Source organism: Mytilus californianus, unplaced genomic scaffold (genome assembly GCF_021869535.1).
Source record: "Mytilus californianus isolate M0D057914Y unplaced genomic scaffold, xbMytCali1.0.p SCAF_3, whole genome shotgun sequence".
Taxonomy (NCBI): domain Eukaryota; kingdom Metazoa; phylum Mollusca; class Bivalvia; order Mytilida; family Mytilidae; genus Mytilus; species Mytilus californianus.
In genome coordinates this window covers 48,366,029-48,389,920 of record NW_026262679.1, presented here as the reverse complement: position 1 = coordinate 48,389,920, position 23,892 = coordinate 48,366,029, and the positions used below count along the sequence as shown (strand labels likewise).

The window sequence follows — 23,892 nt, the reverse complement described above, 5'->3', positions numbered from 1 at the left end:
ATTATTCGTATGTTTCTCTGTCCTATATGTTCTCCCATTTATTTGTATTGTAGTGCTGTCATGTAATGTTGTCATTTTAATGTTATATTTAACATTGCCATAAAAGTGGGAGTTTTGGCTAGCCACAAAACCAGGTTCAACCCACCATTTTTTATTCTTAAAATGTCCTGTACCAAGCCACTGTTACATTATAGTTCGTTTCTGTGTGTGTTACATTTTAATGTTGTGTTTCTGTTGTGTTGTAGTTCTCTTATATTTGATGTGTTTCCCTCAGTTTTAGTTTGTAACCCGGATTTGTTTTTTTCTCAATTGATTTATGAATTTCGAACAGCGGTATACTACTGTTGCCTTTATTTTTAACTATTTTGAAGCATAGCTACTGGCCAAACATCACACATGTTTTATACACCCTTCAAAGACGGGACGTATTATAGTATGAAGTAAAATAATAAAAATACCAAACTCCAAGGAAAATTCAAATCGGAAAATCCCCTATCAAACGAATGGAAAACAACTGTCATATTCCTGACTTGATACAGGCATTTCCTTATGTAGAAAATGGTGAATTAAACCTGGTTTTATAGCTAGCTAAGTCTCTTACTTGTATGACAGTCGCATAAAATTCAATTATATTGACAACAATGTGTGAACAAAACAAACAGACATGATAGGTCAAAATGTCAAAAATAGGGGTACAGCAGTCAACATTGTGTTATAATCTTAATCACTATAAAAACAAACAAATATATCAACAAAGAAAATAAACCAATGTCCGTGCGTCTGTAAAAACTTTGTACGATAACGCAAATGGTTTTACTAATTGTCATGTAATTTAAACATATTGTCAGGATTGACAAAGAAAGCTCCCTGTTGATTTTGAACATTTTTGGTTGTGTCGTTCCAGAGTTTTTTAACCGTTAGATTTAAAACAAATTTTCACACATTGCGCACTTACTTAAGTATGCCAGGATTGATTTCCTTAAAACTGTACATTATTGTTGGGATTGATAAAAGGAAGCTCTATTCCAATGTTTTAAATAATCCGTTCAATGGCTTTAATTGTCAAATCTATTACATTTTCACATTTTGTACCATAACTTAAGTTTGCTTGCATTGATTTGCTTGAAACTAATCAGCTTTGTTGGAATTAATAAACATAACAGACCGTTTGATTCAATAAAATCCGATACGTCATTCAAGTGTTATGGGACTTTGACTATCAGATAAATATAAGGCATGGTTGAATGTTATGCACTAGCTCTAGTATGATGGGACCAAATTACTACAAACTTAACACTGTTGTTGGGATTATTGAATATTTTTTTTTATTTTTTTGTTTTGTTTGCTATTCCAGAGTTATGGGACATTTAACAGTCATATTTGATGCAATATGTATACGCCTAAGGGTATCCTCATGCCTGTTTTTCTACAGAGGCATTTTATTTGTTTCTGATTAAATGCCTCCCCAGGGTGACTAGAGACTAGAAATATGGTCACTCTTGGTCTTCTTCTGACCGGCAGTAAGATCTTTGGCAAAGTGGAGCGTCCGATTGGCTGTGCTGGATGTACAAGTACACAGTCACGTCCGGTCAGAATGGGAACATAAAATCCGATGCCTCGTGAAGAGTGAGTACCACGTTCACGTTAAGAACCTTTGTAATAACTCTAAGGGGTCGGTAGGTGGCCTGTTGCAAGGCAAATTTTCTGTTCCTATCCAATTATACCCTCATTTTCTATGGCAGTCCAAATTTCCTCGACTTTTATTCCGGACGGCCTATTTTACAGGACCTATCTATTGTATTTATTGTTAATTTGTTCTTGTCCTGAACATGCATGAAATATTTACAACTGGACGTTAAGCGACCAACAACCAATCAATCAACCAATCTGATTAAATGCCTTTAAATTTCCCATTTTATTCTAGCAACAATTTCAATACGCACAATAAGGATGTATCGTGCGCTCTTGGTGTAGCTGTTGATTGCAATAAATAGTAAACATGTTTGTCTGTAAACGTCAGTTTTGATTTTTACTATCATGACTTCGTCATGTTTCAAATAAAGAGATACATATTTGTAGTCTTGCTTGTAATAAGTCATCATATCGTAAAAACGTAACTACGTAGTAATTAACATCGAACAACAAGCACAGAGCCACAGAACATCATCGGAATGTCAATATTTCTGAACAGTTTTTGTTAAAGTGAGCATATCCAGAAATCAACGCCTCTTTGCTTATTTGAATATTATACTAAAGAAATCGGATACGGGTCACGGAAATTAAATTGAAATGATAGGGAATTTTGAAAAAAAATGTATGTTTTAACTTTAATTTAAGTGATAGACAGGTTGCGGGGACAGAAAATAAATATACACAACAATATACACCATTTAAACGAAACAAAATGACTGTCGTTGCAAAAATCAAGGTTCCTGAGCTTTTTAAAAATCGAAGTGAGAGGCTTTTAACATTGCAGTATAAAATACAGGCTAAAATGACTGAAACGTCAAATTTGCAAACTTCGTGTTGAAAATTGGCTAACAAGGTCATTAAAAAAACAGGTTGCGGGGATGAAACTGGAAACTTGAATGTCCAAACCTTGTATGTGTAGTCGTTGAACTCTAGGTTCCCACGTAAAGTTAAAATGCCCCTATTTCAAGAAGAATAAACTCACGAAAACACGAAAAATTCACTAAATTCGCGTTCCTTGTTTTGATTTTGACCGCCTGACAACTTTACGGAAATATCAGAGTGATAATAAACAAGCACTCTGTGACGGGCAAATTATAATATCCGTGTTTTAAAGGTTTTAATGATATCAAGCCAGTCCAGTTCAAACTATTATCACGTGGTACAATTCTCATTTACATATTATGAATATTAATTAGCAAAAGTACTACTAATTTCTGGCTATGGGTCATTTTTTGCTGTTTGTTTTTGTTACCTTGTGCCAGACCATAAGCATAAGATCTCTCTGGGCATCAACAGTGACTAAGTAATTCTTTGACGTTAGTATTTTCTGGTTGTTTATTGCATTCTGAACTTACTTTTTAATGTTTTTGCTCAAATTACCGATTTCATCATTTTGATACGTATGTCTGCTTTTTCCCGAGCAACATCGTATACTGTATCATTATTCATATTGTTAATTATGATATTAAGGGGGAAGACTCAATGTGCTGTGTTCTATGAAAAAATGTTAACGTCACATATTTTCCTAAAATGAGCTGTGAAGAATACTAGCTGGAGATGCAGATTACAAAATTTCATATTAATTTTTTTTTTCAGGTAAACGTAGGTTTTATTTAGGGGAATTCCATTTATATTAGGAAAAAGTCACAAGTTTATTTTTGTTCCTTATGTCCCTGTCTGCTAAACATGTATGAATTAAATGGAAAGAAAGGTTCATTTAATTATATATATGATATTATATTAGTTCAAAAAGGAGAGATTTCTTGGGTTTACTGAATATACTGTTTTCAAACGTGATAAGTTAAATCTCAAATGAATTCTTTTCAAATCTTACTCTTCAACGCCGTAATTTATTTGGCCTTTTTAACCTTTTTGATTGGAGCGTCACTGATGAGTCTTTTGTAGACGAATCGCGCGTCTGGCGTAAATTTTTTTAGAATAGTATCTATGATGTGTTTACTCACTATCATTTCTGTGTGGATTAATATAGCATCACCTAATCCTAGACCGTTTTTACATATTAAAGATCTACAAATTTACTTTGATATCGTTTTGAAATTAAATGATTTTTTATGAAATGGCACTTTTGATTCAATGACGAGACTTTCACCTGGTTTGCTTTGCCTAGTATAATGCGCGCCTGTCGATAACCTTTATATGTTCAGTCATTCCTGTACCAAGTCAGGAATATGACAGTTGTTGTCCATTCGTTTGATGTGTTTTGTCATTTGATTTTGCCATGTGATTAGGGACTTTCCGATTGAATTTTCCTCGGAGTTCAGTATTTTTGTGATTTTACTTTTTTTTTTGTGTTGAGACGGTTATTGTCTATAAAAGAGAGGCGAAAGATACCAGAGGAACATTCAAACTCATAAGTCGAAAATAAACTGACAACGATATGGTAAAATAGAAAAAGACCAACAGACAAACAATAGTACACAAAACACAACATAGAAAACTAAAGACTGAGCAACACGATCCCCACCAAAAACTAGGGGGTGATTTCAGGTGCTTTAGAAAATAATTATAATTCGAAACACTAAGGTTTTGTTTTTCCCTGAGCAAACAAGGCTTTATCCAGCTCAGCATAAAACGTTTAAATATTTGGGTTTCAATGGTCTTCAGCTTCGTATTTGATCCGGTGAATTGAGCGTAACTTATGAGTCTTGTATCTTTGATAAGTTTTCATAAATACTGGATCGATGCTTGATACTGCTTGTCGGATGTTTCCCCTATGGTCTCACCAGGACATTATCTAACAATCAAGTGTTGACATGAAATTTTATTTTCTGTTAACTAACTGTTTATAAAATGTAAAATTTAGTGCGCCAGAGTAACTTTTCGTCTACATCAGACTCATCAGTGGCGCTCTACTTAAATTAAAAAAGCTCAAAGGCAAAATCAAATACGAAATTTAAGAGCTTTTGCCAGATTTGACATTTTTTGGGACTTCTACATGATTTTATTCTAGGGATACTGGTGAATTTTATAACGTGCTTGTCGTGCACATGATTATAAACCTTGAATATTTGATGAGTTATCACCTTTGCTTTAAAATATTTTTATCTGAAATATCGAATACCTTAGTCAATCTGCTGGGATCCATCTTCAAATAACTGATGAATGCAGTTGAGAAACTATGCCAGAAGTTGGGTGAACCGCAAACATTACAAAACTAAACTAAATTGTTTTATCTGAATGGATTACATCACTTTGTAAAGTTGTGCAGTCAGAAGCTTTTTCACAAACTATGATATATCAATTTACTTGGGTTTATTACCTCTACCAGAAGCCGGAGAATGTGAATGATTTATCCTACCTACACGACAAATATATACTTGTTTTACTGGAGACAAACCCTTAAACGAGATTGTTTTTATCTGCAAAATGCTTATTTGGATTAACAAAACAACGTGGATTTCACAGCAAATCTGGTACTGCAACTTGTACATCGACAAAACTTACGAAAGATGAGATACTAGAAAAGCATAAATCTGTTCTCCGTTAATTTAATATTAACATAAAAAAGGAAGATGACAAGTCTTCCATCTTTTTACTATATAACTAAACTTAACACAAATCCGTTTATAACGATATAAAGCCAGCTTGTCTAGATGTTCAAAGATACACCTTTTTTTAATTCTTACTTCCATTCCTACCATGGTACAAGATGACATAATACAAATATTGCGATGCGGTAAACTCAACCAGCTTTGTCAATCAAGTGTTTCTATGTTGTGATGTTACACTATTGTTTCAGGTTAGGGTGAAGGTTGTCGCCTATTAAAACGTTTAAACAAGCTGCATTTGTTTGCACCTGTCCTAAGTCAGGAACCTAATGTTCAGTGGTTGTCGTTTGTTGATGTTGTTCATAAGTGTTTCTCGTTTTTTATAAAGATTAGACCGTTGGTTTTCCTGTTTGAATGGTTTTACACTTGTCATTTTTGGGGCCCTTTATAGCTTGCTGTTCGGTGTGAGCTAAGGCTCCGTGTTGAAGGCCGTACTTTGACCTAAATGTATAATGGTTTACTTTTACAAATTGTGACTTGGATGGAGAGTTGTCTCATTGGCATCCATACCACATCTTCTTATATCTATTGATTCTAAAACATTATGAATATCTACACAAAAATCTTCAATAACAATCGATGATATCAAATCCTTAGAATGTTCTGTCATTCGATAAACCTATATGTTGGTGAGTTCTTGCATTTCACATATCCCTTGGTTGGAACTTGAAATTACGGATACCGTATCTATATACCAAAACCACATTTTTGTCTTCTTCATATCTTGGTCATTTCATTGATATTGACACAGATGGACAACTTCAAATTAAAATCGGCGACAAACGTAATGATATCCAAGTAGTTCCAAATAACTTCGTCGTTTTAATCATATATTTTGTTTAATTAAAGGGAAAGTTAAATTATTGCGTTAAGGATAGATATATCATCGGACTATATCTTCCAACATTTAGAAAGAAAATCTAAATATGAAGAGGAACACTTCATTACTTGTCCCTTTTCGAAAAGATTTTTCTGTCATAATTTCAACATAAAAAAGCAAATTCATCAAATAAGAAAGTTCTCAGTAAAGTTTTCGAGACTGGTAGGAACATATTCGGACTCAATATTGCCTGTGTGGCAGTTAGTTTTCAAAAGGAAATTTGTTCTCAGGATATCACTCCAAGAGAAATTGTTTATGTAATTAGTAAATTTTGTATAACATCCAATACTAAACAGCTGTATCGTTTCCTTTTTTGGTTTTCTTTGATTTTTCTAGTTGTATCTTTATCATTTACTCGTTTAAATTCTGTATACTAAGTTATCAAATTTAGTTAAAAAATATAAATATAAACTAATCAAACAATCATAACATACATTATGTAATTTAGATAATTATTTCAAAGTAAAGATATATCCGAGTAATACTTTAAGAATATAATAAGTATAGAGAAAATAAAGAAAAACATATTCGCTTTTTAATTTCAAACATTTAGTCAATTTTACATATGCATGATTGATTGCTTTCGAATACTTTTGAATACATCCATTCTATACAAGTCGGAGCTTAAAATCGATTGTACCGCCATATTTAGATTTTCAAAAAACCAAAAGAGAAAGTAAATATTCTATTTCTTTTTAATTAAAAGTCTAAATTTAGGTTAAACATAATTTTCCGATAGATTTGCCGACGTTGGACTATATCAAGACTCTACAGGCAGTGGTTATATCTTTCTTTATGTTTAACAGAACAATTTTATAATTAGGATGTCTAACAGCAATCATACTGTGATAATAAGAAATCTTACGAAAAGTAGCAATACCAGTGATTCTTACTTGACAGATTCTATATATGATCTACTAAATACATACATGAAAATTTCTACTATTAGAAACTGTATACAAATAAAGACTGAAGACAATCAGAGGTCTGCTTTAATCCGTCTTAAATCTCCTACTGAAGTTTTCGATGCATTAGACAAATTAAAAGACAGACACAGAAGAAATTCGCTTGGCTTTAAGTTTCAGAGAATAGCAGATACAGGTGAGGCCATTGACGTTAAAATGGAGTTACCGGAGAGATACTATCAAAAAGGTCAAAACATAGGGAAGGAAACAAGAAAATATGAATTCAAAGTCGGTGGAGGAGATTATGTAAAACACATTTTGAGAGAAGATGTGTCTAAGTATATATGTGGGTTTTTAAACGGACGAACCAAAGGAACTCTGTTCATTGGTGTGAATGGTAGGTTTGTATAATAATTTTCATACGCGCCGCTTAAAATCATTGGAAATTACATTGATATATTTTATTGATTGAGTTTAGTTATGAAATGTCAAATGTTTTACGTAATTTGTTGTTACGACAACCAAACAAACATAATAAAGTCATTATTCACCAAAGCTTTTGTCCTCCGATCATTATTGTCGATCATTCTACATAAATGGGCTTTAATTTTCAAACTTTTATACTCGTTAAACTTTTAATTAAAAAAAAAGTCTTTATAACCGTGTTTCATATTTACCTCTTTTATTCGGTTCGGTATAATATTCAAAGCAATGAACTTTTTTACATTCAATATATATGAATGCAGAACAATGATTAAAGTATTACTTAAATGCCTGTAGGAAGGAAATATTCGGGAGAAATCGTTTTATGTGAAGATATGTTATTCAAATCTTTTACAAACAAAAATTTCTTGCATTACTATATAGGATGTTAATGAGACACTGATAGCTGCTATAAAATTATAATAACTTTTAATGATATTTATAAAATCTCTTTCGGTTTCAATTAAGCGCAACAGTAGTTAACTTACGATCAACCATCATGTTAAGTTTAAAAGAACAGATCAAAGTAACAAACACACTGAGGGAATTGCATGAACTCTAAAAGGGGGAGAGCGGGTGCGTCGACAGTGTAAGCGTCTCATGCTTTGCATGCATCACCCGTCATGCGAATCCACACTCAGTTAAAATGTCACAACTGTGAAAACATGTCGCTAATGAGTTGAGACACAGACATATCGTATCGGTCAACCGTTAATCTTACGTAATGTCGATTTCAGTAGTTGCTCCTCATAACTCTGTTGGATCCGTTTTTATATAAGGAGCACACCCCTGTGAATGAAGTCCATATAGTGTGAACATGCACGAGCGTGACGTATCTATTTAGATATGTAAACATCATACGATCGGAATGAGAGTTTGTTACTGCTGAAAATTTGAAAGTTGACAATTGGATAGATAAAATTATCACGTTTGATATAGATTCTAGTTTGAATATGTCCATCTGTGTCGATATCAGAGAAAAGATAAAAATATACAGCAGTCCTTCTAGTTTCGGTAGTAAACATAATCTAAATTTCACTGGGATAAATGAGATGAAAATATTCACCGAAGTGAGTGGCATGACAACATCAATATATCTAACAGAAAAAAATTAAGAAATTTTGCAAGTTTTTTTATCTTCTTGTCTTTGGGAAGGCTTTGTATGAATTCTGCTTCATATGAGTACAAAATGAAAACTGTCTAGTAGGGATGCACAATTAGTACCCATTGGAATATCGATTGTTTGTTGACATATCAATCTATCAAACTCAACACATATGTTGTCGATCAGAAAGTCCAACATCTTAATGATGTCGTCCTCGGTTTATTAGTTTTTGGAATCAGTGCGATTCATCACAAAGTAAGATTACTCATCACTTAAAACCAGAAATAGTATTTACTATTCCCATTTTTGTAGAAGAAGCTCTTTTTAATGAGCCGATGTCTTTGATATTCCAATTGAGCATGGTGAAAGTAGTGTGGAGTTATTGTTATAAACCAGCAATTGTCTTTTTTTTTAAAAAGCACTAGAAAGAAATCAGCTATTGCCTTTATTAATAAATATGAGAAAGAAACCAGCAGTTATCTTTTTCAATAAACATTAGGAAACAATTGACGGAATAGTCACATTATATGCAATTCAAATATTTAGTACTTCTTTTAATTTTTAATATTGTAATTTCTGTAGCCCAGAGAAGAACGTTGCTAATTGTAACAAATACTATTGTTTTCAATAGAAATGAATATCCCATTAGAAGGCTCATTGCATAAGGAAACGATGTTGATTAAATGCATTTTTCGTTCAACTAATGTGTGTGCGTGCTTTTACTCAGATGATGGAGATGTTGTTGGTGCTAATTGTGAGGACGAGGATAAAATTCGTTGCCACTATATCGACGAGGGCATTAGAGCAATAAAACCGCCGATAGATAATAAAGATTATCAAGTAGAGTTTATTCCTGTAGTCGAAAATGAAAAAGTAAAAGGTATTTTTTACATAAAAGTTCATTATTTATTTAGATTTTTGACATTACTCATTTATTTCTTTTTACATTTCGCATTGATTGCCTAATTCTAAGGGCCTATTATATTAAGAATATTCAAGGCTGCATCAAACAAGGTAATAGATTAATTAGGTAGTTTCTACAAAGAAGGTCAAGAAAAAAATGTCTTTCAAAATGATGGTGTTGGGCAATACATATACATGCATAAGTTATTCATATTTTCGAAATTTAATTTTGTTAATTATATCATCTACCTCTCTAAAGATACATCACTTTATACAGTAAAATGTTAAAGTCAGAACATTGCACAGAACAAATTAAAATATAACTGAGAGCAGAATAACAAAATGGCAGAAAACCAAATGCCCTTTTTTCCCCTGAAAATCCTGAAAAATGCAATTTTGAACCTTATTTGTAATACTTTTATTCTGTTAAGCGTGTATTTATGGAAATACTAGCATATGTAAATAAATTTATTTTTAGCTATTCATAAAGCTGTCTTTTCAAAGAGATTTGTCTATTTACAATAATGCATAGAACAAATTTAGTCTATACATACACAGAACTTTCTGATCATACGGAGTTATAAAATAAATGTATTCTATACATATACAGAACTTTCAGTTAATAAATACATTTATTTTGAAAGTACACCAAACTGTCTGTTAAGGATAATCCAAAGAGTATACTTTTTACAAACACAGTGCTTTTTTGGTCATAATAACTTTAAAAATATATTTATTTTGAAAGTACATCAAACTGTTTGTTTAGGATGTAACATAGAATAAATTTGTTCTTAAAACACAGTGCTGTTTGAGCATAATAATTTAGAAAACAAATTTATTTTGAAAGTATACTACTCTGTCTGTTAAGAATGGGATATGAAATTGATTTATTCCAAACTCACACTGCTTTCTGTGTCCTTCCATGCATTAACATTTGGTAAGCATCTTCAAGTCCTGAACATGAATGAAATATTTGCAAGTGGACGTAAAGCAACAAACAATCAATCAATCAAATCATCTTTAAATTTATTTGGCATTGAAATTTCCTGAAGATATTCTACTGTAAATAGTCAAATTTCTTTGAAAGGACAGCTCAAAATAAATTGATTTTAAAATGTAACAAATTAATATCAATAAAACAGTCAATTTCAAACAAAAAAAAGAAACACGCTTTACAGAATAAAATTATTACAAATAAGGTCCCAAATTGCATTTTTCATGATTTCCAGGAAAAAAGGAAATTTGTTTTTTTCTTTTTTTATTCCGCTCTAAGATATATGCATTTTTGAGCATTCTCTCCTATAATGTTTTTCTTTACAGCCAATTGTAACGTAATTGAAATCACGGTCAACAAGAAAAAACATCTCAATAGATTGTTTGACAGTAAAGGTCATGTTTATCTACGACGCGAAGGTAGTGTACGGGATTTTAATGCGGCTGAAACACAGGATTGGATATTACAGGTATACTATGATGTAAGCTATTAATAAAAGGCGATAAGAGTATGCGTCAAGGAGGCAGCAACACAAAGACAAAATAATTCACATCAAAACGTCAACATATGGTATTAAACAATACTTAAGACAAGAGTTGGTACAATACGGCTATGAAATCATGCCGTCGTACAATGTCATATTGGAAGAAAACGTGATCATGTGCAATACAAAGAACAAACCTATATAGAATTTCAAAGCAGAAAAATAAATATTTTAACATTGCTTCAAAATAAAAATAGCGCATTTAAACCATGCTCCCAATAAATACCAGACGCAATAATTTGATAAATGTAACAGTGTCCATCTTTGTTTTATATCGATAAGTGTTTTAATCAAAAATGAAAGAGTTAAAGAACAACTCCTTCTTTTGTTAGCGTAATAAATCAAATTACCGTTTAAAGCTGATTGTGAAATGCAACTTTTTATTTCCTACAGGACTGGTGGAGTTAGATTTCCATGCTAATAGTCAATATTTAATTGTGATCATATTTAGTAAATACTGTTTCTTTGTTCTTACTGTAAAAGTTTTAAGTAAAAAAAAAGTATTTCGTCGGTATCTGACACAGACCTGCAAATATATGCATTTCAAATCAAATGAGAGTAAGAGTCTTTTCGTCTGACATTTATCCAACAACGTTTGATCTGCAAATTTGCGGTATCAATTTTCGTCAAGCTGCATGGTAGCATACAGCATGCATACGACAGAGTATGTCTTCCTTGGATTAACAGATATTCAGAAGTATATTTTCATATTTGTGTGTTATATTATTAATTTATCTTATTAATAATATATCTTAAAAAACAATGCGCAATACTAGTATAGTTAAACAGCATGTATACCAATTCAGAACTATAACTAACATTTCATTGGTGCTTCATTCTAAAAGAAGTTATTTTTATTGACTACTATTAAAAATTGGTTTGTCTGTTTCTATTCACAGAACCACCATTCAAGATCTTGCATTTTGCAATAAGATTCGAATATTAGTGGAACCACACATTGATTACTCAAGTGACCAACAGTAAATCTTAATGTTCCCGTCAACATGTTCATCCAGTATCCATATGGATTATTATTATCCGTTTGACCTTAGCCGTTGTACAATGATCACATTTTAGTCTGTTTTTATCATAATCATTGCCTTTATTTATCAATGACTGTTTTGTCACAAATATATATATCTTCTATTTTTGTTATTGTTAAGAAAATCTTGTATGACAATGTTTGTGGTTTTAATATTACTCTTATCCGTCCATTAAATTTAAACATATAACTTGTTTTTCACTTCATTGTCAATTTTAATTTATTATAGCGCGTGTTATAGCAATAAATTGCACGTGTGTCTTGTGAAATTAAACTTTGAAATAAGCTTTACATTTTTACACTGTTGAGAATGTGAATTTTGTGGTTACCATAACTTTTGAATTCGACGATTGTCGTTTATTCGTTTATGTTACGGGTATCATTAATGTTTTTTTGTGTGTATATTTAGAGATTGACCTATTGTATAAACATCTGTCTAATACTAAAGACTGTATAATAACCTATAGATCTCTTTTGATTATTTGTGAAGCTGGGTTTCTGTCCATTTTACATTGAGAACTATGGTTCTAACTGCCTCTTCTTAGTTTAGAGTCAATTGTACAATGAAATTCCTCCGACTTGTCCATAATGTATTCGAGTAATTATTTTGGGTTTTTAAGAATCAATATTGGTTCTCATTGCATGCTATTAGGTTTGATTACAACACTTCCATAGAATTTATACAAAAGCAGCAAGGAAAGAAGTAAGACTCATAAGAAGAGATATTTTTGAACATGACATCTGAAATAATTTGATGAAGAATATAAAAAAGAATATAAAAGTGTATCATAGAATATCATTTGATTCACTATTCTAAAATTGTCAAGTAAAATGAAGTATGTTGCATACTTAATTGTCAAACAAAATTTACACAACTGTTATATTTTGAAGTATTTTAAAATCCTGCAGTACCAATTTTTTTAAGCCTATGATTATAATGATTTAAATATTCTAATTCATGCTTGATTGATAGATGATTGATATATAACGTCCAGTGGCAAATATTTCTTGCATATTCAGGACGACAAATTATCAAAATATTCAATAGGTAGACTAAGGTGAATTGTGTTAAACGACTTCTTCGAATTCGCATAAGAGGAACTGTTCTACCCCTTTGGAAATAATACATTTAAGTAAACATGTTTTGAGTGTACTGTCTTCCAACATAATACAATATTTGACAAAATTCAGTTTAGTACACGTGTTCGAACGTAACTTAAGCTTAAAAAAAGCCTTGTTCGCTTTCCAAATAAATACTGATTTAATTATAACATATCTTTATGAGATTTTTTATTCAATATTCATGTATCATTTGTGACACCCATCGTGTTACTCATGTAAGTACAGATCCGGTAATAAGTCTAATTCGGGACGTCAAAATCGAAGGAAAGGAGGATGGGATTGTGGTGATGACAACTGGAACAAATCCGTCGTCATCTGTGACATAGATATTCCATAACGGTCAACCAACTCATACGGTAAATTTACATACCCGTGCTAGAGTGTGTTTGTGGGATAGCATTTTAATACAAGTTCTATACATCATTTGATTAAGCGCTGTCCATAAGGCCACGTTTAACGTCATCGTTTTCGTCTCGGACGGATTTGGGGTTTTTTAAGGTTTTGGTTTATCATTTCTTATCTTTAAAGTGATACTCGCTCGGTTCTTTTCTGATTGCATCTGGTTTCGTTTTTTTCTACCTTAATAGTTGAAAATTGGATTATGTGTTTTTGTTTTATCAATGTCGAAATAATATGCCATACTATTCAGGAAATAAAATAATCGTAAGCATTGATTACGTACCAATTTCAGTAAAGGATTCCCCTAGTAAAGCAACGGAAAATTGAACTGTTTGAATCTAATATTGCCTACGGCATATTTTTTGAATTAATAGTTCAAATGTCATAATTCACCACATTATCACCTTAATACATATAATAAATACACTTAATGATTTTTTAACATTTTTTTCCCTTTGACTTATCAATTTCGATCTCCCACTCGGAATGTTATCTTTCTATCTATATTTCTTTCTTTTAAGTTCCACTTAAGTCCCATTACAAAGAGTCAATATTAAGTAATTTAAAGACAAGCAACACTTTAATGCTGCTGAAGAATGTTTATTTCCTTTTCTTTTTGTTTATTATTGAAATAAATATTGATCTCCGGACAACGAGTAGCTGGTACCACTAAAAAGCTGTTACTGCTGAATATCAAAATGCAACGTATGTCGACACTAGATTGATTATTGTTTGATTAATATGCAGAGACTTGCACTTTGGGGAATATAAAGAAGATGTGACATGATTGCCAATGTGGAAACTCTCCACTAGAGATACAATGACGTAGTACGTGTATATTTAATGTCTTTCAATAATACCGTTATAAACCAACTCACTAGTACAAAGAGAGATAATAAAAATGTTATAGCTGTTCAATACGGCCCTTTTGCTAGGCTGTTACATTGAATATAATAGCTCATAGTGAAGTAGCACACAGTTTGTTGCTGAGGCAAAAACACGATGTTTCTCACTTTTTAGGGAAAACATTGTTGGAAGCTTGTAAAATACTCGTCTTGTTTCTAATAACTTTGATACATGGGTGGATCGGCCAGAATCGCCTGAAAGGCGCACATCTTTGTGTATAAAGAGAAACAGGATTGTTTAATCACGTAAATAACAGAATGTATACGTGATATACACCACATCTTTCTATTTTTACATTTACAGTTACATTTACGGAGTGCAGTGCATCTATTGAATGGGGTTCCCCAAATAATTCAAGGGAAAAGGGGGGGTGGGGTGGTTGGTTGAGATAAAAGAAAAAAAAACACGAACCCCATGCTAGCTACAAAGTTTAAAGTTGTGATTAGATAATTTGTTGATTTATTCATTCAGGGGTATTGACCCCTTAATAAAATTTCACAGTACTATAAGGACAAGATTTTTCCAGTCGCGACTAATATTTTAACCTATATTTTATTGTCCATATCTATAACTATCTGAGTAGAAAATGTCAAAATCTGGGACATGACCTTGACCTGTGACATTTACCTAATTTACATTTTGTTGGACCAATGACCTCAAAGCAAAAGACCCTAGGTCTCGATAGCTTAGGTTTTATGAATTACATCAACATACCATTTATGTCGAACACAAAACGGGAAATATCGCTTATTGCATGTAACCGAATTGCTTCGTTTCAAACTGAACAGATCATGCTGCAGAAGTAACGAATATTTTTGAAAAAATCTTTTAGCGATATCTTTTATAATTTCCAAGGAATTGCGATAACAGTAAAACCAGTTTACGAGAAGATAACTCTCAAGTGAACGGTTAAAAATAGTGACTTCGAACAACAAAATAACGGTTCGATTCATATACCAAAAATCTAATGGACATGTTGCGAAACAAAAATGGCGGAAAAAATATTCAGAACAAAATCAAAAGATCTTTCCACAGAAAGGTGAAAAGACCTAATAATACATAAAATTGAAAAAATATATTCATTAATATTAAATATGTGTTCTGAATGGGTCTATGAATACCCATGTTTAACTTGAATTAAAATTATTGTGAATCGGCAGCCATGGGAACCAACTGTGTTTATACGATAAAGAGCTAACAATCAAGCGTACATTTCACGCCAATCGTTAACAAGATCATTACAAGAACCAAATAAGGCGTGAACAATTACAAAAGCTTTCGATGTACCCAACACTACATTTATTGAACGTATATGTTTTTGGTACCAAAATTTGATAATTTGTGACAATGTATATTTTCTAACACATATTTTTTTCCATATGCACATATTCATTTATTTATTATTAACATCTATAAATCGTTTTATCGCAAACATTTTGTTTTTTGAATATACATGTTGTATACTTATTTTTATGACAATGCATTTCTTTTTATACAGCTATATCGAGCTATATGATGATAAAACCGTAAATAAAATACTTAATAGATAATTTAGAAATATTCTTATCGTATTTGGCCTTGTAAAGCTACATGTATTATAACTCTATAAAGACAGTGGTGAAATCTTAATCTAACAAAACAATTTGATAAAAAAGTATCTTTATTTCGACATGTCTAACAGCTATCATAAAGTGATAATAAGAAATCTTACGAAAAGTAGTAGTATCAGTGATTCTAACTTAAAGGATTCAATATATGAATTACTAAACATGTGCATAAACATTTCTACTTTGAGAAACTGTATAAAAATAAAACAGGAAAAAAAACAGAGGTATGCCGTAATCCGTCTTAGAAACCCGAACGAAGTTTTTGAAGTATTAGACCGCGTAAAAAACCGGCGAAGCAGAAACTCCCTTGGATTCGATTTTCAGAGAATAGCTGATAAAGATGTAGACATTGACGCTGAAATGGAATTGCCCGGGAGATACTACCGAAAAGGACAACACATTGGCAAGGAAACTAGATAAATGGAATTCAAATCCGGTGGAGGAGATTATGTCAAAAAACATTTGAGAGAAGATGTTTCTAAGTATGTATGTGGGTATTTAAACGGAAGAACCAAAGGAACTCTATTCATTGGTGTGAATGGTAGGTCTTACACGCGCCGCTTCAAATCATTGGAAATTGTGATGATTGAGTTTTGATATTTACCTTCAATCGTGTTAAGAAATACGTTTTTTAAAGATCGCTTAACAAAGATATTCATGTCGACATTTCTTTTTTTAAACTGAGCTAATAGAGCTAATTGTTTCCTTTCTTAATTGTCGATATGTCTACATATTAAATGAATTTAAACTTATCCCAATTTAAAGAAATAATACATTAAACGGATAACAGAAAATACCAGAAAATGCTGATAATGACAAAGGACCATACCAACTGCCAACTCCCAAACACCCCCCCCCCCCCCCACCCCTAATCCCTTAAAAAAAATAGACGTACCGTTAAACAAAGACAATCTTGATATGGAGCAGGATCTTTATACCCTTCTGGATCACCCCAGGTTTTTGATGGGGTAAGTGTTGCGAAATCTTTAGCTATCTATGTTGTGTTTTATGTACTGTTGTTTTTCCTTTGGTCGTTTTTTCGTTTATTGCCCTCGTTCAAATAAACATAAAACAAAAAAAGAAAAAAATCAGAAAAAAATACTTTTCAAAGATCTAAAGTTTTATTATTAAAATGTGATCGTCAGTCAGTGTATGAATTCAGCAGGAAGGAAGAACAACTTTAATTGAACTAATTAGTATATCAAATATGTCAATCTTCTTGGAAGAACATCTAACTTTTACGAGTTTGAATATATCAGAGTTACATTCTTAAGTTCTTTTTACGATATAACAATGGACATTTTCGAAAAGTAATCGATACTGACACTAACACCTTTGCCTAGCACGACAGGTAACCTTTTGATTCGGGTTATCCAAGGTTTACAACGAATGGTGGTTTATCTCATATATTTTTGTACAGTACTATATGACACATTTATTTTTTATTTCAATGATTTATTCCATTACAACTGTCTGTTTGTCAAATGCTTAAAATGTTCTTGGTGAAAAACAAAAGAAAAAGTGAAATTTAAATAATTGAACAAAAACAGGAAAGTGTAAATCATTTTTATGATATTAAACATATCTTAATATAAATCATTTTATAATTTCTTAAAGAGAACAACTGACGTCGATGATAAGCGAAGCTTGGTCAGACTTATCTCAATGCAGATTATTTGGTTGATAAAATATATTCCAAACACGGTTTTTTTAAATGAAATCTCCTTAGCATAATTAAAATAACAATATCTTAATAAATAATCCTGACGTAAAATTATGCTTTTGAAAAAATAAATTACAAAATATTAAAACGAAGAAGGTCAAAGAAACCAGATCATTTAAAATCACATTCAGATATACTGATGGTGTTCTTTTCATTAACAATCCAAACTTATCTGATTGGGTTCCATTACTATATCCTCCAGAACTAGAAATTAAAGAAACAACAGACACGGCTTCTCGCCTCATTTTTAGACTTATACCTCACTTTGACATCAGTCGTCACCTCAATACTAGAATCTATGACAAACAAGACGAATTTAATTTTGAATTATAAATTTCACCCCACCTTAGCAGCAATATACCAACTTCACCTGCATATGGGATATACATTTCCACACTCATTCGGTATTCAAGAGCGTGCAGCTGCTACTCAGACTTTATAAAACGTCACCAGTGTCTGAGCAGAAAGTTGATGAACCAGAATTATGTCAAAGAACGTCTCGTCCTTTTTCTAACAAAAAAAAAGACATCGGAAGATACAAAGACTCCGTATCAACTTCACAAATAATACATGATGGTCTTGAAGGTCCCTACTATGTATAAGTGACCTACACTACACAAAAAAAAACAGTTAAATATCGTTTTATCACGGAATATAGGTGTAATACCATAAAATCATAGTACGTCACATCCGGTTGCATACGAAAATAGGTCGAAAAAAAATATTCCCTTGAATTTGACAGTTGTAGGTAATTGATCCTACATTTCATTGCAGTAAAACATTTCTGGGTCATAAACATATATCTTGGGTATTTCAGAGCACCATTTTAGGGGGTTTCTATAGAATATTTTGGAAACTTGAGATTACATGGTTACTAAAGCTTGTACACAGGTTAAAAAAGGGGGAAAATTTGATTGGTTAACTTCCAGTGATAGTTATTTTCTTATATACAATGAAATGTTATGTGAAATTTTTTCTATAGTACTGGACAGAATAAAACTTTACTCATGCCAAGTATTTCTTTATTTGAAACAAAGGTAAATTCTGCACAATTTAACAAAGACTAATAGGGGAAAATCAATGGTAGTATTACACCTATAGTAAGTGTTCTACAAATAATATTTCAGTGCTTATAACTAGTTCCTTAACTACTATCAACGGTAACAAGTGTGCTTTCCTAGCTTTCGATATTTCAGTTTTACACGGAAAACTCTACACTAAAATTTACAACAAAAGGGACGATTTTTCATTCCCTATTGTTAATTTTCCTTTTTTTGGACGGTGATGTTCCTTTGGCACCATCTTATGCTGTTTATATATCACAACTCGTGCGCTAGACCCGTGTCTGTTGTGGCGTTTTGGATTTCAATGAACGTAATCTATGTATTACTGGTAAATTATTAAGTCAGGGATTTCCTTACCACAAATTACTTAAAAACTTTACTAAATTCTTCCTTTGATATAAAGATTTGGTTTAAGTTTGGTTGTACCTGTAGAAAACGTATTTCAAACGGGATAGCACATCCTATTTTTTACGGAGGTGTTGTTTACAAAACCCGGGAATTTAGAAACGATCCTGGTAAACTTATCGATCATTTAGATAAACTTATTCTAAAAGGTTACCAATTCAACACTGTAATTAGATCTTTGAATGTTGTTTTTATTGGTATTAACATTGATTTTGATAAATTAAAATCAAACTTAATATCATTTTTATATATCTATGCACATTCGTGGCCCTACAATCTGTTAATATTGTATCTTGACATGCACAAGGTCATGTTTTCTCTGACTGTTAATGACGTCTGTAAACTAAATCCATTTGGATGTTGGATGTGTACTGATTGATATTTTAGTCTAAGATGGTTGATTTCTTTTCTTTTTTTTTTTTTTAGTTTTTATTGGCTTTGAACTAGCTGTCAGTAACTGCGAGTACTCTCATATCTGTACTTTTTGTTTTGGGGATGTATAAGTACCCTGCCACGTCCACTTTGTGTTTTTTGATAGATGTATTTCTATTTGTATCCATCTGATGAGTTAAGCCTTTTTCAACTAATTTTTATAGTCTGTTCTTATGTTGTACTGTTACACCACTGTCCAAGGTTATGGGGATGGTTGGTGTCTTCAAACTAGTTTAACCCCGCTACATTCTGTATGTGCCTGTACCAAGTCAGAAGCCTGCAATTCGGTTGTTGTCGTTTGTTTCTGTGTATCATATTTGTTTTTGTTCATTATTTTGTACATAAATTAGGTTGTTAGTTTTCTCATTTGAATTGTTTTACATTTGTGATTTCGGGGCCTTTTATAGCTGACTATGCGGTATGGGCTTTGCTCAATGCTGAATGCCGTACGGTGATTTATAGTTGTTAATTCTGTGTCATTTGGTCTCTTGTGGAAAGTTGTCTCATTGGCAATCACACCACATCTTCTTATTTTTATATTGAAGTATAGATTATAGGTACTGACGTTGTTTATCATCTTAATCACGTGTTATAGTGTTCTTTTTATTTGTCCTTGGTATATTTTTACCTTTACTGTTTATTCCATTTTTGGTATATACTTTTGGCGTGGCTAGGTATGTATACATCCCGCCATTGTGTTATTGTGCTATAGTCATTTTTGTATTCTTGTCTTTCATTTTTGCTTATGTACTTTGTCTATAGAGTGTCTATGCGCCTTTTTGTTTTTCTTTGTTTAAATAGTTATTTGTTTTTATAGTGATTAAGATTATAACACAATGTTGACTGCTGTACCCCAATCTTTGACATTTTTACCTATCATGTCTTTTTGTTTAGCTTTCACATTGTTGTCAATATAATGGAATGCTATATGACTGTCATACAAGTGAGAGGATTAGCTAGCTATAAAACCAGGTTTAATTCACCATTTTCTACATTAGGAAATGTGTGTACCAAGTGAGGAATATGACAGTTTTTTTCCATTCGTTTGATTTGTTTGAGCTTTTGATTTTGCCATTTCATAAGGGACTTTCCGTTTTGAATTTTCCTTGCAGTTCGGAATTTTATTTATTTACTTTTTACATTTACATATTGCCCTGTCAAAGTACTTTAATTTACGGCAATTTACTAATGTTTAAAAAAAATATCATTAACATCAACTTTAATTTGACGAAAGAATTTATTAAATACTTTTTAAATATTAAAAAGTTGGAATATCTTTTTCAACTTACAATTTGTTTTGCGTAGGTCCATACTTTAAAATAATACAGTAATGTTTCGAAAACTGAGCATGTATGATGACAATTATATGCATGCTTATCGTGGAAGTTTAACGCAATCATTTCATTGGTTTTCACACAAAAAATAAGATATCGTTATTCTCTGTCAATTGTTTTTCTATATTTGAACGTTATAAAGCCTTGCTTAAGACATTCCGCCATACAATTATGCATACGCGAGATCTGCTAGTGACTAATTGAAATCAAAACGTTTGAGTGTTCATCCGGCAAAAGAAACAAAAAAAGAAAATGAAAACAGACGATATTTTTTAGCAAATAATAAGGGAGGGGAAAACGAAGAAATATTGTATTTGAAAATATATAATTTGAATTTCATTTACGAAATCAACTATTTTACGATTTCAAAGCCCGCCTTTAACAAAATCGAAAAGGTGGTTTTTACATGTTCAACGTTTTTTGAATGGTTTTTCTTTTGTACAATTTTATGGCCTAAAATCAATCAAGTTAATCTTGAATACAATTTTAAGGGCAAAATCAATCAAGTTATTCTTGGATATAATTTTAAGGCCAAAGTCAATCAAGTTAATCTTGAATATTTCAATGTTTTGATACGACACCTCTATTATTCAATCAACGTAGAGTGTGGGTGTCATAATATGTGTCTGTAAAGAAGAGTTCTCATAAATGTCTAATAAGAATATAAATGGTTCAAAATAAGAATCTGAAATGATGGTGTCTGTTGGGTGTTAAATGTTCAAAGGAATGAAACTTATGGTAACTTGAACGATCTTATCTGGGCAATAACGACTTTATATCGTGTAAGTATGTGGTTTTTAGCCATTTGTGAGAACAGTTATTTGCATTGAAAAAGCCTTGCAATGACAAACAAGAATATATACTTGGTTTTAATGTGGATGAATATAGATCAATTGTTTGACAAAAGGTCAACGATCAAGGTTATGGGTCATTTACAATAGTACCCGACACATCGTCTTGAAGGGATGCTCCATTGGCCAAATATCAAAAGCATATATCAAGGAATAAAACAAAAGAGTCAAACATATCAAGTATTTTGACCATGAGGTCAAAATCAAGGTCATACGAAAGTCGTCATAATATTAGAGACATTGTCATATATTTATACACCTTTATGCCAAATATCATTAGCAAGAACCAGAAGAGAAAAAAATTACTTAAAAAACACATCAAAGATACGGGCCTATTATTTAGTTCTCAAGACGCCTGTGTCGTTTAATTAGGCTGAAGGCGAACTAAATACCAAGTTGAAGAGCGTTAAAGACCAAACATTCCAAAAAGTAAGGCCTAATACATTTGTACGGCTTAAGCAACGTGAACCTGCGGATAGGTTTTTTGAAGTAATGTGGGTTTTTTTTTCAGATGATGGTCATGTTGTTGGTGTCAATTGTGATGAAGAGGATAGAATTCGTCGAGAGTATATCGACCAAGGCATAAGATCCATAAAACCACCTGTTGATAATAAAGATTACAACGTAGAGTTTATTCCCGTGGAAGACAATGGAAAACTAAAAGGTCATTTTACAAAAGTTTTTTGTGTAGTTTATTTTATTTGCTGCATTTTTTCTTTCAAATCCTGATTGGTGTGTCGTATGTTTTCTTTGACAGACATTTGATTGATATTCCTTGCTTTTCCCCGGAGGCAAACATCACTGTGTCTTAACTACCCCGGCAAAAAATGTTTGGACTCGATAGTATCTAATGTCCGGTACGGTGACGGACAATCAACAGACAGAGAAAAGGTAGAATTTGTGTTTATTAATTTGTTTTTTTAATGACATTTAAGAATAAACATACACATATAACTATTTTCGATTGTGTGATGTTATATTTTCTACAACTGTTCTAGATTAATGGAGAAATAAGTAAAAAGGCACATGAAAATGGTGAATTGAGTGAACCTTGCTACGAATTTGTTTAATTTCTTTTTAAATTGTGCACATTGTACGGAAAGAAAAGTACTGAAAGAAAGATATTAACACAGATATTGCATGGCTAGTCACTACGAGCTCCTCAATATTTGCATTTCTGTGCATGGAACGAAAGAAATGGGTCATGTCAAAATGGAAGGACCCTGTTTCGTCAATGTTGTTTATTACATAAGGACCCGGTTTTGTCTCAGTATAGGACCCAGTTTTGTTTTGTTTTGAAACCACATATTTATGAAAAGCTACGTTAACACGGATCTGAACATTGCCCATCGGAAGAAATTAAATATGTGAGTCAAAAAGATGTTATAAAGATGTTATTGCAATACAAACATGTCGTGTTAAAATATATTTCAAACGGGAACTTTTCGAAATAGGGAGTAGACATTTTTGAATGCTTTACGTATACCTTATTGAACTTATCTTCGAACTAAGTTTAAATGAAAATAAATACTTTATAGCATGTACTTACATTAATTCCTTATGATATAAAAAAGAAGATGTGGTGTGATTGCCAATGAGACAACTCTTCACAAGAGACCAAATGACACAGAAATTAACAACTATAGGTCACCGTAAGGCCTTCAACAATGAGCAAAGCCCATACCGCATACGTCAGCTATAAAAGGCCCCGAAATGACAAATGTAAAACAATTCAAACGAGGAAACTAACGGCCTAATTTATGTAGAAAAAAATGAACGAAAAACAAATATGTAACACAGCAACAAACGACAACCACTGAATTACAGGCTCCTGACTTGGGACAGGTACATATATACTGAATGTGGCGGGGTTAAACATGTTAGCGGGATCCCAACCCTCCCCCTACCCTGGGAAATTGGTGTAACAGTACA

General features: G+C 32.0%; 1 protein-coding gene across 1 annotated transcript; it reads left to right on the top strand.

Moving 5' to 3' along the window:
- Positions 1–6,843: 6,843 nt before the first annotated feature.
- Positions 6,844–12,307, top strand: LOC127734752 (schlafen-like protein 1). Its single transcript, XM_052244757.1, has 4 exons — positions 6,844–7,443; positions 9,362–9,514; positions 10,858–11,000; positions 11,975–12,307. The coding sequence occupies exons 1-4, from the start codon at positions 6,966–6,968 to the stop codon at positions 12,005–12,007; spliced, it is 807 nt and encodes a 268-aa protein (XP_052100717.1). The 5' UTR covers positions 6,844–6,965; the 3' UTR covers positions 12,008–12,307.
- Positions 12,308–23,892: the final 11,585 nt, after the last annotated feature.

What these genes read in the sequence shown, in the direction of transcription:
- LOC127734752 (XM_052244757.1), top strand. Translation starts at nt 6,966, where the DNA reads ATGTCTAACAGCAATCATACTGTGATAATAAGAAATCTTACGAAAAGT. An exon ending in CGAAAATGAAAAAGTAAAAG is followed by an intron (nt 9,515 to 10,857) that starts GTATTTTTTACA and finishes TTTTCTTTACAG; the next exon opens with CCAATTGTAACGTAATTGAA. An exon ending in CACAGGATTGGATATTACAG is followed by an intron (nt 11,001 to 11,974) that starts GTATACTATGAT and finishes TTCTATTCACAG; the next exon opens with AACCACCATTCAAGATCTTG.